At 31.7% G+C, this 17,699-nt stretch overlaps 1 protein-coding gene across 11 annotated transcripts; it reads left to right on the top strand.

Moving 5' to 3' along the window:
- The first annotated feature begins 9,400 nt into the window (after positions 1 to 9,400).
- Positions 9,401 to 13,452, top strand: LOC107920933 (uncharacterized). Of its 11 annotated transcripts, XR_005918693.1 has the most exons (8): positions 9,442 to 9,703; positions 10,459 to 10,688; positions 10,780 to 10,930; positions 11,204 to 11,301; positions 11,862 to 11,864; positions 12,122 to 12,268; positions 12,436 to 12,485; positions 13,103 to 13,452. XR_005918693.1 is itself a non-coding variant. In XM_041101813.1 (3 exons), exons 1-3 carry the CDS (start codon positions 9,419 to 9,421, stop codon positions 10,909 to 10,911), a joined length of 621 nt encoding a protein of 206 aa, XP_040957747.1. In that variant the 5' UTR covers positions 9,417 to 9,418; the 3' UTR covers positions 10,912 to 10,939. The 11 variants fall into 11 exon arrangements, 1 of the variants encoding a protein (XP_040957747.1); XR_005918689.1 differs by having other exon boundaries at positions 9,411 to 9,703; positions 10,806 to 11,068; positions 11,862 to 12,268; XR_005918692.1 differs by lacking the exon at positions 12,436 to 12,485 and having other exon boundaries at positions 9,411 to 9,703; positions 10,806 to 11,068.
- Positions 13,453 to 17,699: the final 4,247 nt, after the last annotated feature.

The raw sequence follows: 17,699 nt of genomic DNA on the forward strand, positions 1-17,699 counted from the left end.
AGGCTACTAAGAAAAGCTGTAAAAGAGACTCCATTTGAAGCATGGTTTAGGAATAAACCCTTTGTTAATCATTTAAAAGTTTTTGGCTGTGTTTCCTATGGTCATGTGCCACAGATGAAAAGAAGAAAGTTAAAGAAGAGGTCACAACCGATTATTTTCATTGGGTATTGCAGCAATAGAAATGATTATAGAATTTATGATCCTTCCTCTGAGAAAATTTAGGCTATCATGGATGTTGTGTTCGGTGAAGGTAAAACATAGAATTAGGATGTTACTGAAGTTGAGATACTTGAGCAAATAGAGTGCAAATAGGGTTCACAAAATTATGATAATAGAAGCAAGTTGGGGTCGCAATCTGGTGATGATATAATTTAAGCAGACTTTGCAAGCTTGGGATTTGGAAAGAGCCCTAGAGAGCCTACCCTGTATGTGAAGAACACAATTGAAGTCACCTCGATGATTGTTTCATTATATGTGGATGATCTGCTTATGATTGGGAGCAACAATGATTTAGTAAAGGAGTTTAAGTTGCAAATGGAAATATGTTTGAAATGTCAGACCTTGGGGAAATGAGATATTTCTTGGGTATGAAAGTGCAACAAGTTCAAGAAGGAATATTCATAAGTCAACCGAACTTCGCACTGGACATTTTAAAGAGGTTCTACATGGAGAAATGTAAACTAACCGGCATGCCTATTACACTTGGAGAAGAACTCAGCAATAGTGATGATTTTTAGAAGGTCGATGAAAAGAACTACCAAAATCTTATGGGTTATTTGTTTTGCTCAATAGCGATACAACTTAATATTATGTTCGTAGTTGGCTTGTTGTCAAGATTTATGCACTATTGCGATACGTCTGAATTCAAATATGTGAAGAGGGTTGTAAGATACGTCAAAGGAACAACCGATTTTTGTGTTTAGTTCGTAAAGGTGAACACATTGAAGCTTGTTGGGTACACTGACAGTGGTTGGGCTGGATCAGTGGATGATATGCAAAGTACCTCCAGATATTTCTTTTTTCTTAGATTTGGAGTTCTCTCTTGGAGTTCGAAGAAGCAATCGAAAATTGCTCAATCTATAGATAACATAAAGTATGTAGCTTTGGCAGTAGCATTCAACCAAGTAATTTGGTTGAGAAAATTTTTTTTGTCTTGATTCTTGTGCAGGTTTAAGCAACCTAAATTTTATGCGACAACTAGACCACCATAGCAATTGTGTAAAACCCAGTCTTCAATAGAAAGACAAAACTTTTCAAGATCTAGTATTATTTTGTGAAAGAAGTCGTATAGAGAAAAGAAGTGACTCTGGATCATTATAGTACTAAAACACAATTTGCAAACATTTTGACCAAACCATTTAGAAAGATTAGATTTGAGAAGCTGATGAGGACTATTGCAAGATGGCCATTCATGTAACGTAGTCTATTTCAGATTATGTTTCAGATTATATTTTCTAGATTTTTAGGAGATTTAGTATTTATTAGGATAGTATCTTTGATGTTTATTAGCATAAAATTTGTTATTTCTTTCCATAATTACGAGTTTTTTCTTGTTATAAATACATTTATTTCATTGTTCAAATACAGAGTGCAATATATGAAACTTTAGTAGATAGTTTTGTTGCTAAATTTCCTATTTTTTCTCTGAAATTCTTCATTTCTTATTGTCAAAATTCCAACAACAATCATGTGTCCACTCCAAGGAAATCTGTTTGGGTCATCCTTTGAACTTGTGGAAACATGATTCGAGAAGAAGAAGGAAAAAAACATCACTTGCTGAACTGTTCTAAAAGACAAAAAGTGAATAAGAGAGTCCCATGGAAACATGTGAGGAAGAGAATATGCAAACCAAGTGAAACAATAAACCTACCAAACATTTCATCAAGAAGATTCTGCAAAAGATTAATGCTTCTTTAGGGAGTTCTAATTCTATCTCGTCTCCTAAAGAAACAAATTCAAATTCAACCAAAAAAAAATCAAAAGGTAAGTCTTCTAGGGCTACAATATACTTCTCTTAATGAATTTCTTATTCATTCCTCTACCTGTTAAAGAATAAAGGCCTCAAATTGCAAATTTTACTGGTGGTGTCTTATTTTCTAAAAACCCTAATATTGTTTGGTCTAAAAAAGGTTAACAATAATTAAAAAGAGTGTCAGAAGGAGGTTAAAAAAATTATCTATGGTAATGCTAATGCCATAATTCCCAAACCTTAGATAATAAATCATTCACTAAGAAATAGTCAAAACATTGGCAAGCCAAACATTTGAGTTCTAAAGTCTAGAAGTGAACGACATGACTAATTGTGTAGGTTTCTTTATTAATGTATCCAAAAGAAACAAGTCTTTTCTTGAATGGTATGCTTTTAGCAAACCTTTTCAAAGATTTTAAGAGGAGTTTTAACTTTCAATCAGTGTGGCTTGTAGGTCATAAAACTATTCCGCAGAAAAGTCAACCCTGAAAATTTCAAAGTAGACAAAAAGTCTAAGAAGTTGTAGAGGAAGAAATTGAATAATACTCCTTACAGTAAGTATACTAATGGAGACCAGATTCAGCAATAGAAAAAAAATAGGTGGATTCCTTAGGGATTATGTTACATCCCATATTAGACCTGATCGTTACGCCCAAGCTACGAGATGCTATATTCGTTGCTAAAGCAGCTACAATCAATCACAATTTAATTTAATAGTTCGTAAATTTCATTAGGACTAATACTTATTAGAATATGATACTTAGTCAAATTCGGGGTTTAAACGTGCTTACGAAAGCTCTTTCGATAACCAAAGGTCATTTAAGGAATAAAATGTAAAGAATCAAAACTATCGAGTTGACAATGCGACTTTAGGAGTTTTAGGTTGCAACACCACTCACTAACGACTACTCGTCAGGACGTTAAAAACCTGATGAAGCAACGTGACTAACTGTTTTCAAAAATTCCATTTGGTACCAATTTACATCACCCTAACAATCAATCAATTACCATAATTAAACCATTTTAGCAAATATACCATTCTAATTCATACTTAATAACCATATTTTCAATTTAATTTGAGGTTAACTACACAAGTTTCCAAATTGACCATTTATCGTACAAAACTGACACAAAACTTAGGTACAACTCATTTATAAAAAAATATAAGCAAACTTTACAAACATTACTGAGTCGAGGGCTAAGGATTGGATGCTGGATCACTTCATGGAACCTGAAAACCTGCAAAAAATTGTGCACGGAATAAACAAAAGCATAGGTTGAGCAGTAAATTTCAATGGTACTTCCATGATTCGAGTCAATAATACGAAAAGATTAACATAATAAAGATAAAATCAACATATGATGAAATTACAACCATTTTGATTACCGTTCATGTATCAAATGCCAAATATTATATACGATCTCATTTTATGAACCATGTACATATTTCGTATGTATGAATATATATTATACCCATTTCATCGCACTCCATAGCCTTTATTTTACTCTTGCCATTCTAGGTTGCTTGACAATGATGACTTTTAGAATTTGAATGTTCTACCATCCCAGGTGGCTTGGTAACGATGGTTCTCATAATTTGCATATTCTATCATCTCGAATGGCCCGAGAAGGATGATTTTCACTATTTACTCAATTTACCATCTAGGGTGGCCCAACAATGATGGTTTTCACAATTTGCATATTTTACCATCCCAGATTACCTAACAATGATGGTTTTCACTATTTACACATTCTACCATATCAGGTGGTCTGACAACAATGTTATTCACTATTTGTATATTCTACCAACCTGGACGACTTGACACTGATGATTGTCACTATTTTGATGATCCTATATCATACCAACTAAACCTTACTCTACTCGAACAGTTAATAGGGTACCGATGTCCAATTATATGTAATCACATATCCAATATCATAATTCCATGCCATTTCCATTATCAACCATATTATGAATCATTTAACAATTTATAACATGCTTGTTTTTACTATGCTCAAATCAAATTAAATTCTAAGCACTCGATATCGTCAAACACAATTGAATTCATGAGAAAAGTAATGATCTTACTTCAATAATTAGTATACAACAATCATGTGTGTGTATATATATTGAACTAAAATCATAAAAATACAAACTGAATTCTTTTATTACTCGTCTACAACTCTCACCTTTTCATCCTCTCATGACGGTTCAACCTTGTCTTTAGCCATGTTCGATAATTCAATAATAATAAAAGAAATATTAGATTACATACAAATCACATTAAAATACATAACCAAAATTTTTTTATTTTATTCAATTTAGTCCATATATCCAAGTTACTCGTATTTTTTTATATCTAACATTGGATTAAAATCTAGTTTCACATTCTTACATTAGGGACCTTATACTTTCTATTCATAGAATAATCTAGTTAAAGATGCTTCAATTTATTTAATGTAGTCCCTAATGTTACAAAGCTATCTAACAAGTTCAATTTACTTTCTAATCTAGTCCTTATCACTATTTAAGCCAATAACTATCAATTTCTCTCTAATGATAACTTGCTAAATATTAGCTAATTGAACAAATTGGTGCATGAGCTAACTAATTCAAACTCCCATGATTAAGAATCTATAAAAATGTGATGAAAATAGCTTGATTACCTTAGTAATTTTGGTGGCTGAATGTAGAAGAAATCTTAAGCTCACTTTCTTTCTTTATTTGATAGAAAACGATAAAGGAAGAATGTGAATGAATTTCATCTCTCCATCCACTTAAAAATATTGATATATTTAGATTAAAAAGTAATTATACTTAATTAATTTTGATTACATATTTAATTAATTTTATTTACATTTCTTTAATTAAATTTTTACTAAATGAATGGTTATTAATATCATTCTCCACTAAATTTAAAAGAACAATGGTTTAATAACCATTTTGGTCCTTTGGATAGTTGTTATCTAGGTTCTCAAGTATTTTCTAAATTAAAACTCTATAGTAGTGGTTGGACTTTTACAATTTTATCTCTGAGCTTTAATTAACTATTAGGTTAAATTAACTAACCGAATTTAAATATATTCTCTTAATAACTTCATTAATCTTTATATTTCATCCTTACAGACTCGATTTATAGAAATTAAGTTTTGAAACTATATTTTTCGATACCACTGAAAATCGAGTCGTTATTGATTAAGGTCAATGGCAAGCACACAACATTATAAGACCATCTTAAAACCACCTCAATATGAGCTCGTAAGTGCACATGGGGAGCATGAGGAGCATTGGATTAAAGAAATTGCAAATTGTAAGTAAAAATCTAACCATGTTGGCCATTCAAATAATTTATCCAGTATTTGAAATGGTGAACTCCAAAGTAAAATCCAAAAAAAGTAAAAATAATTATCATTAGATTTGGGGTTCACAAATAAAAAAAAACATAATTATATGTGTTTATATTCATAAACCTTATATAAAATATTCAATTATTAATTGTAATGTTAACATATAGATAATAGCAATATAGACTATAATTGACATTGCAATAGAGTAGTTGACTAAGTTTTGTAATTTGTTTCTTTTCTTTTCCCTAATATTTTCTTGACCATTGTTTACTGTTGCCATTGTATGAAACCATTTTTTTTCCAACAAGAAAAAGGCCATGACATTGTAACAGTCTGAAAAGAGTTGAACATCAAAGAAATCACACATGAGAACAAAACACATTGACAGAAAGTATCGTATGGTAGATGCTAGTGATTGGAAAAAATAATGGATGTAGTCAAAGATCACATTTGGGGGAGAACCCTATGGATTTGTTTACCATGATTTTACTAGCCCTGAGTTTTGAGAAACATATAGAGAGCATAAGAATGCGAAATATGACTTATCTACTTCACTAAGACAAGTGGGAGACTGTTGGATCTGATGCCATTAGTGTAGTATTTTTGTCTATGAACACTTGTATTTTTTGAACAAATTGGTTTAATAATAATATTCATTAATTAAATTAATAACCTTTTTACATTGTCCTCAATGGGTTTTGCATGCAAAGCAAAATGGAAAAAAATATTGGCTCAATCGTTATCTAATGTTTAACTATTACTAAGTTGTATTACATGGTTGGATCGTAATACAAAAAGACAACTCATATTAGTAGATGAACCTAAACATGTCATTAGTCTAATCAGAAATGAGCAAACCGATTGAAAGACTAATATGTCGTCTATCAAGTCCAATTGGGGAGATGCTTTGTCTTGGGCATCAAAGTAGATGACTCGCAGAAGATAGAGACATAGATGTGATTGACTAGACTTATAGTACATAGGACTGGACCAAAGAAGAATAAATTTTGAATCTATTTACGAATTTATTCACTTGTAATGTTCAAAGTGTGGCATACCTAAATCCTATGTGGATAATGGACTATGTATGGTTGAATCGTATAGTTTGATGTGAGTAAAAGTCCTAGTTAAAATAGATAAAGAACCGAAAGTTGGTGTGTTAGGTATACAACTTCTGCAATATGTAGCATCATTCAAAATAGTGGAATTCATAGGCCACGAAATGTGTAAATGATATCTTCTCATTGGTTTTACATGATAGATAAAAGTAGATGTGGCCACGAGTCACTTGTCTTTGTGATAAATGACTTAATTACTATTTTATAGTAATTGGCTTTTCATGAAAGAAGATGTAATGGTTACCATGATATAAAATGGGATCATATTGAGAGAATGAATTTATCCAAACACTACACCAAAACAGGCTTTTAGCGGCGTTTTTAGTGGCGTTTGTACAAAAACGCCGCTAAAAATCGAGCATTAGCAGCGCTTCCCCAAAAACGGCGCTAAAGATCGAGTATTAGTGGCGCTTTTAGGAAAGCGCCACTAAAAATGATCATTAGCGGCCTAAGCCCAATGGCGCTGTTTTCAAACCTTGTGGGTCTTTAGCGGCGTTTGTAAAGAAGCGCCGCTAATGCGCAGACCTTTAGCGGCGTTTGTAAAGAAGCGTCGCTAATGCACAGACCTTTAGCGGTGTTTTTTCATGAAGTGCCGCCTAATGCGCAGACCTTTAGCGGTGTTTTTGGTAAAGCGCCGCAAAAACATATTATGTATTTTTTTTACTTTTTAATTTGTTTGTTTATATTAATTAAAATTCAATATATTTTTAATTGAATATTTGTTAAAAATGGATAAATTTGAAATAATGAGACATTGAAATAATTTGAATTAAAAAACATAGCAAAATATTTGTTAAAAATGAAAAAATTAAAATACTATTAATTAAAAATATTCTAATTTTTTTTGGGAACATGACTGATTGCTTTTTAATTTATATATTAAATAATTTCATATATAATTGTAAAGGATACAATAGTAATAATCTTAAAATATTTATTTTGTATAATTATCATTATATATAGTTTAATATATACACGGTTTAGGGTATATGGTTAATTTAGTAGTTAGGCCGGTTTAGGAGTCACAATTTTAAGGTTTATAGGTTACGGAATATTTAGGGATTATATATGGATTAGAGATTCTAGTTTAAGGGTTGTGATTTAAGGGTAATGGGGTATAGGGGTTATGGGTTAGAGGTTAAGAGCTAGTTAAGGATTTAAACGGTTTATGGTTCGGTGTTAGGTTAGGGTTTAGGGTCTAGATTAATTAGTGTGTTTTATTTTATATATTAAATAAGATTTAGGGGTTAGGGGTTTGAGGTTAGAGGCTGAGGGTTATGGGTTTAGGGTTTTAAGGTTCAGGGTTAAAGGTTTAGGGTTTAGGATTTAAGGGTTAAGGGTCGGGTTAGAGTATAGTATTTGATTTAATTTATGTTTTTAAAATTATATATATTAAATAATAAGGATTAGTAGTTAGTGGTTAGTGGTTAGTGGTTAATGGTTAATTGGGGTAATTAGGGTTATGAGTTTGGGATTAGAGGTTTTGAGTTAGAGATTTAGGGTTTAGAGATTTGGGGTCGAGTTAGGGTTTAAGGTTTAGGGTAATTAGTATTTTTTAATTTATATATTAAATAAGTTTTTATATAAGTGTGAAAGATATAAAAAAAATTATAAACATTATTAATTTTTATATAAGTTTTTATACTAATTGAATATAAAAAATTGAGATTTGGCGGCGTTTATAGCAAAAAACGCCGCTAATATACATTCGAATTTTTGTAAACGGTGCCGTTTCATTAGAATAATTGAATTTTATAGTGGCGTTTAAGCCAAAAAAACGCCGCAAATTTATATTCTAAATTTTCTATATGGCGTCGTTTAATTTGAGGAATAAAAATTTTATACCGGCGTTTTTCGAAAAAACACCGAAAATATGATTTTAAATATGTCAAAACGATGCCGTTTACGTAAAGAGTGAAATATTTTTGTGGCGTTTTACTAAAAGCGCCGCAAGTATTTTTGACATTTTATCAATGCAGCGCCGTTTATGTCCTGGATTGAAATATTTTTGTGGCGTTTTGTAAGGAAACGCCGCAAATACTTATTAAATTTTGCCAATGCCCAATTTTAAATACTTTTCCAACTTCAAGCTCGTTTTATCCGAATCACCCTTTTCATTGTTTAAAAACAATAAAAAATATAAATCTAAGCCAAACCATATTTTGGACTTGGTGAGTTGTATGGTTAGTGAACATTTCTAATTATCATTTAAAGAGTAAATAACATATATTTTTCTAAATTTTGAAAGGTTTTATATTTTTCGTGATTTAAGATTTTAAAATGAATTTTAAAAGATTTTAAAATTTTTTAAATATTTAAAAAAGATTTTAAACTTTTATTTTTATAATATTTATATACTTTTAAAGAAAAGGCCCAACTTTCCCCCTGAAACCCCTAACCTTTAACCCCTAATTTAAATCATAATGATAATTAATTAATATTGAATTAATTCGATATAAATCATAATATTAATTATATAAAGCTTTTAAAATTTATAAAGATATTGATATGGATAGTTATTTAAAGCTTTTTTTTCCTTCATATTTTAAATTTTTTTATTTTCTTACCTCCAAAATTATATAAAAATTTTAAAATTTATCTAATTCTTTAAAATATTACTTAATTTTTCAAAATTTATTTATTTAAAATTAATATGAATTATATAATAATTAAATATAAAATTGTTAAAAAAGTCAATCATTAGCGGCGTTTATGAGGAAAACGTCGCTAAAGGTCAGTAATAGCGGCGTTTGGACCAAAAACGCCGCAATTATAAGAATTTTTATTTTTGAAAACGGCGTCGTTTGATACAGAAATTTAATTTTTAGTGGCGTTTTTAATAAAAACGCCGCAAAAGTTATACAGTTAGTGGCATTTTTTGTAAGCGCCGCAAATATTACAATACCAAAACGAGGTCGTTTTGTTCCCCAAATCAGATTTGACTTAAAAAAACTTAAAATTGAGCGGTGGGTTTTATTACCAAATGCCGCCAACCCCCCCCCCCCCCCCCCCCCAAGTTCTGAAAACAAAATCCTTCACTTCAAAATTTCGCTTTCCCTCACTTCAAATGCCGCCGGCGATGCCTCTCCTCAAGCTCCCTTGCCTATGCTCAAGTCCACCATCACTAACGCCGCTTCCACCTCTCTTTCTACTCATAAGAAGACCAAGGGTCGTGGCTTCTGTGAGGGCGATGCTGACCGCCACTCCCGTCTCGCCTCCCGCGACTTTGAGTCCCTCGGCACTGACGGCGGCCCTGGTCCCTAGAGATGTTAGTCCCTTCACTAGACCCTAATTTTTTCTCTCCCTGTTCACTTATATTTTTTCATTTTGTATGATTTTGTAGGGTTTTATTCTTATTTTTTTTGCCCTACAAAACAAGATGATTACGAAATTGCTTTCATTTTTGCTGTATGGAAGTTGATCTTAATTTCATAACAAAATTGGGTTTGAAATTAGTTGGGAATTTGATAGTTTTCGCTTAATGTTGAACCTTGAGCGGGTTTCTATTTTTTTTTTGGGTTATATGAAATATCTTCACTGTGTTTTTTTTCCCTTATTTATAGTCTATGAAATTTAATTTAATTTAATTGTTATTTCTTTGTTGCTTTTAATACCCTTTCATTGTTCTTCGACCTTTCTTTCATTATTTGTTTTTTGGAATCGATTGTGCGTTTTGTGATAAAACATAGAACTCGGCACATGATTCCAAATGCAGTTTTGTCAGTACCAGATAAAAATGTTACAATTGCTAAGAAATGTTCTGTCTTTCCTGTTGAATTTGTTGGTGAGTACCTTTGATATTCTTATCATTCATTTTTGTCACATAAAGGGCGGTTGATATTCTTATCTTATCTTTGATATTTTTATCTTCATGCAATGGATGATTTCTTTTTGAATGTCTCATAGCTTTTTCTCCTCATTAGTTCTGCTTTTTTTTTATAACTACTATAATTGGCACTTTTTAGATTACTGAAGAGTAAGGAATTTTTCTACCTTAAAGGCCTTTTACTTTATGCTGTGCAGGTTCAAGTGGATTTTGATGATAAAACTAGCTGGGAGTATCTGTTTAAGGTGTACTGGGTTCTTTTAAAAGAGAAGCTAGCTTTAACTTTAGATGAGCGTACTAACGCTACAAATCCATGGAAGGAACTTAGAGAAGCTTCAGCTAATATTGAACCAAAGCATCAAAACGACGTTGCAAATTTAATAAATAGTTACAAAAGTTTATACCCAAAATGGGTTTTTGATCTCAGGTAATCTAAAACTCTTATTTACTTAATGGTGTAATTTTGAATTTCATTGGAAACTTTAATTTGTTAGAATTTGATCATATTAATTTGTTAGATTTTCTTGTTTGTATGTTTATGCAGAGGTTCGGTGTCAAGCAAAAGGAGAAGATTGCATCTTTTAAGACTTCAGTTGATGTTCTTACTCTCTCTGCAACACCTATACCCAGAACGCTTTATTTATCTTTGACTGGTTTCCGTGATGTCAGGTAATATTTGTCAAAAAATCTAAATTGAAGCTTCTTTGGTGCTGGACTGAATCCTAGATTCAGATATCCTGTTAAGTTTGGTTATTGTGATGCCTTGGTGGAAAAAGGGTTTGAGTATCAACCATCTCATTGACGTTTGTAAGCTCAAACAACAAGTTTTATCTGAAAATTTGTAATTGAACATACTCATCTCAGACATGCCTTCATACCCATATCTAATTTTTTCATGAAATAGCAATTTGGCTTTGTGTTTTACGCCTCTCTAATTGGCAGTGGGACGACCATCCTGCAATCATGGTTGTGGGTGTTGTAGATGGAACTTCAGAAGCCATTTTCCAGACACTAATGTCTCTTGGACCCTCAAGATCAGAGTAAGCTGCTAAGTACTTTGTATTTTTGTTAGCTCTTGTACCCTTTCCAGAGCCATGGCTTGATTTAATGGTACTTCAGTTCTATGCATATTTGTAATCATAGTAAATCTAGCATTGTGATTCAATGGAACAGATTGGATTGTAATTCTTATTTTCTCAGTTGGCAACTTTTTATGTGCCATTAAAGCTAGTCTTATTGAAGTTGTAACGGAGTGAAAATGTGAACTTCAGTTTGATGCATGATAGAAACTAAAACCATGTAATCTTTGCCATTTTAATGTGAACTTCCAGTCTATGTAGAAACTGAGTATACTAAGTTTAATAGTATACAAAAAACCAGAGGTCTAAATTCTGAAGATGATATCATGCACAGATGTGGCCTCTGTATTTGGTGCCCAATCCGATTGATCTATTTGAATTATGATTACTGCTTTGGTGTTCTCTTGTGCATTGTAAAGTCGTGCAAAATTATAACTTTGTTCAACTAGCAGTGTATTTTGCATTTTATGAAATTCCTCATTTTTCTAAAACAAAGTGTAACTTTGCAAATTGTCTTGCAGATGGTACTTGTGTGTGTGTTTGAATGCGGAAGCATCCTTTGGCCTCTCAGCTTGAACACTGCTGATAACTGATTATCGCATTGCTTTTATTTTGATTTGATCGGTTTTATCATTGTCCTGATATATGCACCAACACATTTGTGAGATGTGGCATATGATGCACACTTAATATCCTTTTTAAGGAAAGGGAATGATATTGATATTAAAAACAAATAAAAAAAAAGTTAATCTACAAGGTTAATGTTTGGCATTTCTTGCAGGTGGTGGATATGTCATATCTCCAGTGACTGAAGGAAAACACTCTGTTGTGAAGCACATGCTTGCAATTGATTGGAAATTCTGGAAATCTTATCTTCGAACATCTGCAGTCAGATCTATTACCATCCGGATGCTTGAGAGAGTTGCTGGTAATCATATATTCTGTTATGACATTGTGTCATCTATTACCCTAAAATCCAAGTGCAGATATAATCTTATTTATCAATTCATTTATTGTGTGTTTGTGTCTGTGTTACAAATTTGTGTGATGAATTGAGGTATTAAGTTTCTAGGAATCTTTATCATCTACTTGCAGCATTAAGAGAATTATTCAAAGCAAAACAAGGAAACTATCCTACTGCTGAGGTATTAAGTTTCTAGGAATCTATATCATTTCCCTAAAATGAAATCATTTTGACTTCTTTTTATGCAAGACTTTCGTGATACAATCCCATTTATCATTCATACATACCTACGTGTATATATATATTAGATTATATACATGCACGACATGAATGAAATTGATATAATAATTAAATATGGTAATACTTGAGTTATTAAAAACTATAATATTTTGAGTTTGAGTCCTCTAAATATATTTTGAGAAATTATTTAGTCAATTGCTGGTGGAGTTTTACAGCGTTGAAATGCTATCATGTGTCCTAAACAAAATTAAAAATAAATTAAAACAAGCATGTGCCATGAACTAAATCTTTGTTTTGAGCAGGTAAGTCCATGGAACAATTTTTTATCCTTGTAGTTCATGTTTTATTTTGATTTTTCTGTGATTAAACTCTAGTACTCAGGGCAGTAGTTGTTGGGATGTAAAATCTGTTGTCTATCTGCCTAAATATATGCCTAAATATATGACAAAAGGCAGAAGTACATATTGGAGATTCTCTCACATGCACATTCATTCGTTTGAAACACGATATCTAGTTATTTGTCTTTGAACTGAGTTGGATTTTTCCATGCTTATGTAGGAACACATGCCCTATGCCCTATTTTCGTTTAAGGACCGCCAAGGAAATTCTGAAACTGAAAGCTGATTGATCGGATGTGTATGCTGGCTTTCATCGACTACTTTCGAGGCCTTACTAGGAATTGAAATGGTGTGCAAAGAGATTGCTTCTTCTGATTTGATTTTTCGATATAAATACTGGACTAAGTATGGATATTTTACTGCTGTTAGTAAAATTGGATTCTCTTCTTAGGATCTTAGTTTCTTTATTTGTATTAGACTCAACAATGGCTTGCATTGCATTGGTGTTGATTTTACCAAAATCTCGAGGTTTACAATTTTTAATTTTTATTAATTATTTACATTTTCTCACTTTTATTAATTTTTATTATTATTTAAGCTTCCTTTATTTGCCTTCTTTTATTATTTTCATAGAAAATTTAATTTAAATAATATTTTTTTATTTAGCCTTAAAAGTATATTTAAAAAATAAAACATAATATAATATTTATCATAAAAATAAATATTTTTTGATTAAAATAAATTTTTTTGTATGATATGTTTTTAGTGCATTTTTGCGAAAAGCGTCACTAAAGGTCATGGTCTTTAGCGGCGTTTGTGGGAAAGAGTCGCTAAAGCTCGTTGTCTTTAGCGACGTTTGTGGGTAAAGTGCCGCTAAAGGTCATGGTCTATAGCGGCATTTGTGGGAAAAGCGCCGCTAAAGGTCATTACTTTCTGCGGCGTTTATTTCTAAAAACGCCACAAAAGTTAGCGACGCATTTAATAGCGGCGTTTTTTGCGGCGCTTGTCAAAGCACCGCAAATACTTTTAGCGGCGCTTGAAGGCCTAAAAAAGCGCCGCTAAAAGCCTATTTTGGTGCAGTGAAAGAGATTAAGGGTATCCTATGAGGGTAACACACTTATGTCAAGGTCATTAGACAAGCATTGGATTAGTAACTTTTGTAATGGTATGTAATTATAGGCGCTCAATCACGATATTATAGTTAAGTGACTTTGTGACTAAATGAGTTTATAATTAACAGGTGAAAAAATGAAACTTAATTATCAATCATTTGAGTGCTAATTATATATGTACAATCGGTCTTTTTTTTTTACGCTTGTTGAAACAAGAAATGAATTGTATATAGGATCAACTGAATAGAAATGGATGGAAATGATAAGGTTAGAGAAATGAGTCACATTTAGAAATAATTTATGTTTTTTGAATTACTATTTAATCAAATAATTGAAGTGAAAAAAATAGAATTAAATTAATTAATAATTGTGAATCCGCTGAACATTGAAATTAAATATATTTTCTCATAGATTCTTTTACGGTAAAGTTTTCATGACTTTAATAGAATTCAAAATGGGTTGAGAAAATTATTTAATTGGAAAATTAATTTATCTAACTAAATTAATTTAATAAATAATATTTATCTTTAGAAATATAAAAACATATATTGGGTTAGATTAAATTATAAAGTGTTGGGTTTAAAGCCTAAAAAGTACATATAAGTGGACCTAATATAGGAGAGACCTAAAATCCACTCATAATACGTATGAGGCACGACAACCCTAGTATATTTAACTAGGGTGTGCCACCCTCTTCTTCTAGTTAAACTAGAAGACTAGTTTTTTTATTAAATTATTAAAATTTGTGTTTTACTAATTCAACCTGGATTCTCATATCTCTCCCTATGAATAGATGACACTAGTAAAGCTATTTACACAATATTTTTCAATACTTTTGTCACATTCCAAAAATCGGGTTAGTCGAAATTGGGTTAATATTTTGATTTAGATAATCTTTTGCTCATTTGATAATAAAAAAATATCAGTTAAAGTGATTGAGTAGTTGTGGAGCTGTCCTTAATGATCTGAGTTTGAATCCCTTTGCTCTTGTTAGTTTCTATGTGGTGCAAATTTGTTCTAAACCATTAGCAAATGCCATCCAATATTTTTATTTTTATCTGTACAAGTTTAAGAACAAGGAAGTGAGTAGCCTAGTGGTTTATTAACTCTTTAGTTATCCTATTGGTCCTAGTGTTCACACTTGTCTATTTATTTTTTTTTACAATTTTTCCATGTGATTTAAGTGCTTGCAGTCGACCCCTTTTTAACCATAAATACAAGGATTCCTTTCCTCCAATATAGGTCAAACTTACCTTAAGTTGATGGTGCATGATCCTCGTTTTTACTCCATGTCTCCCTTTCTTTCCAAAACTTCCCATTCTTGCCATAGAAGAGGTTCATTTAACCTAGACCCAATTGGCCAACCCATTCCCACTTTCCCAACCTCACTTTGCCATCCCTACCTCCCTCTTACTTTAATTTTATCTTCTTTTCATTCAAGTTCTCATCCATTTTCTCTCAATTTTTCAAAATAACAAGCACCCTTTCTTTTAATCATTCCTCCTTTCCTACACCGTGACCAAACTCTCCACCACCGTTCACCATACCTTGTGGCCGCCGCACCTCTTCTCCTCCTATTTTTCTCTTTTCATCACCATCATGCACGACCGTAGGTCTCATTTTTCTTCCCCATTACATCGAAACCCCATAGCCATCCACCATTATACCACCACTCCATCATCGCCGAATCGCCACTGAGTCGCCGTCTGACCACCATCGTCGCTGCTTCCAGTGACTGAAAATTCTTCCTTTCTCTTCCTCTTTAAGTTGTCAATTATTTAATTGATTACACTTACATATTCCTTTCATTATATTAATCTTTTTAGATCACTTGATTCATCAACTTCGTTCCTTTCTTGATTCATCAACTATTCCATATTGAATCCAGTTGTAAGTGTGGTTAATTGGATCACACAATCCTTCTCTTAGTGGTTTCATATCATGGTCGAATGATATAGTGGCCATAGGGACAATGTTACATTTTATAATCATTTATTTATTATCATACTAATACTACTCCTTACCATATTGAAGGACCAAACGATAATCATAGGGGAGACCTCTAGTTTCACATTGGGAATCATCTTTTCGGGAGTCCAAAACCTTGGGGTAAGTGTTGGTGAGGACTTTGGTAACCGATCTATTAGTGATGAATAATTTTCAAACGGATCCTAACTAATAAACATTATTCATGTGTTAGATTCATCATTCGAGTTTGATCAAAGTGAGATTGTTCTTAAGGATTGTGTCAAATCAGATCTACGATATAAGGTGTAGGATTGTTACCATTTGTTTATGTGATATAATTATTTTATTACATTAATAATTTAATTATATTAAAACATGAGTACACTAAATATTCATCAAGAGTTGAAAAACTTAACAAGATGAACACCAAGTAAGTAACTCTAACTGAATGATTCTATGAAATGCACGATAATTCATGTGATTATGATACATGTGAAAAGCTCATTCTCATGATATGTGATGTATGGCTTATGTGATATAAGTGATGATTTAAGCATGTGAGACTTATATATGTGTATGTGAAAATTGAGATCCATGATCTATTTTGAAAAGCATGTTTAATATGTTAAAATAATTATAAGTGATCAAGGAGTGGTATGTGATCATGAGAGCAAGTTTACATGCCTAAGTGTGAAAGTGAATAATATGTGTTAAAAAGTGTAATTGACATATCACATGCATGGGGTGGGGTTTTGTAAATGGTGGAAGTTATGTGGTAGTTTATCTACAATTATGTAGCTGTTATCGGCAAATATGTGGTGGTTTGTACACAATTTGTTATGTGGTCGTTTATCGGCATTTATGTGGTGGCTTGTCCACAAATGGTGTGTTATTGGATGTACAAGTTTCAGGAAACTCGATATATGGTGTGTAGCAGAAATGGGTAGGAAATTTTATAAAATGTTTATCACTTTTAAAGTATGCATCGACATGTTCATGCATAAGTATCAGTTTTAGAGCTTGTGATTATTATGATGATTGATATGATGATATTGATATTTTGATTTGTATGTGATTATATTTGTGTTGATCTCACATTGGGCTTTTAAGGCTCACCCCTTTTTAATTTTGACTTTTTGGATAATAATTGAGGTTAGGATGGGCTCGGCTTATGGAGTTGCTCTCGGTTATTTTCAAAAAGATATTATTTTGGCACTCGATATTTTAGGAATGTGTTTTCAAGACAATGGACTTTTTCTTCGGATTCTATTTTGGACTGTGGATTATTTTGATTTTTGATTTTTCTACATGATTTAGGTTTTAGAATTATCATTTAAAATATTGTGAAATTGACAACTTATGATGGATTTTTCATAACTAAGTCAAACAAAGCCCAACAAGGGTGTTTTGATAATTCAATACTTTGTTTCAAAACTCAACACTATCTACTCACAAAATTGATATTTTATGAGATATATATTAAATCTACGTTTTGAAAATGAAAAACGACTTTTAGATATGCAAATTATCCACAACGATGTTTTAATTGATGTACGATACTTTCTAAAAAATATATCAAAACTTGAGTTTTCTAAGGATAAACAATTTCAAACAAAATTTGGCTTTCTAGACAAGGACTTTTTTTGCAATGATGATTTTTAAGAGAAAATAACTAAGTGATTCGCAACAAGTACCACACCTCGTGGTCGCCGTGTTGGAAAAACGAGTTTGGAAAAT

Source organism: Gossypium hirsutum, chromosome D09, assembly GCF_007990345.1.
Source record: "Gossypium hirsutum isolate 1008001.06 chromosome D09, Gossypium_hirsutum_v2.1, whole genome shotgun sequence".
NCBI lineage: Eukaryota > Viridiplantae > Streptophyta > Magnoliopsida > Malvales > Malvaceae > Gossypium > Gossypium hirsutum.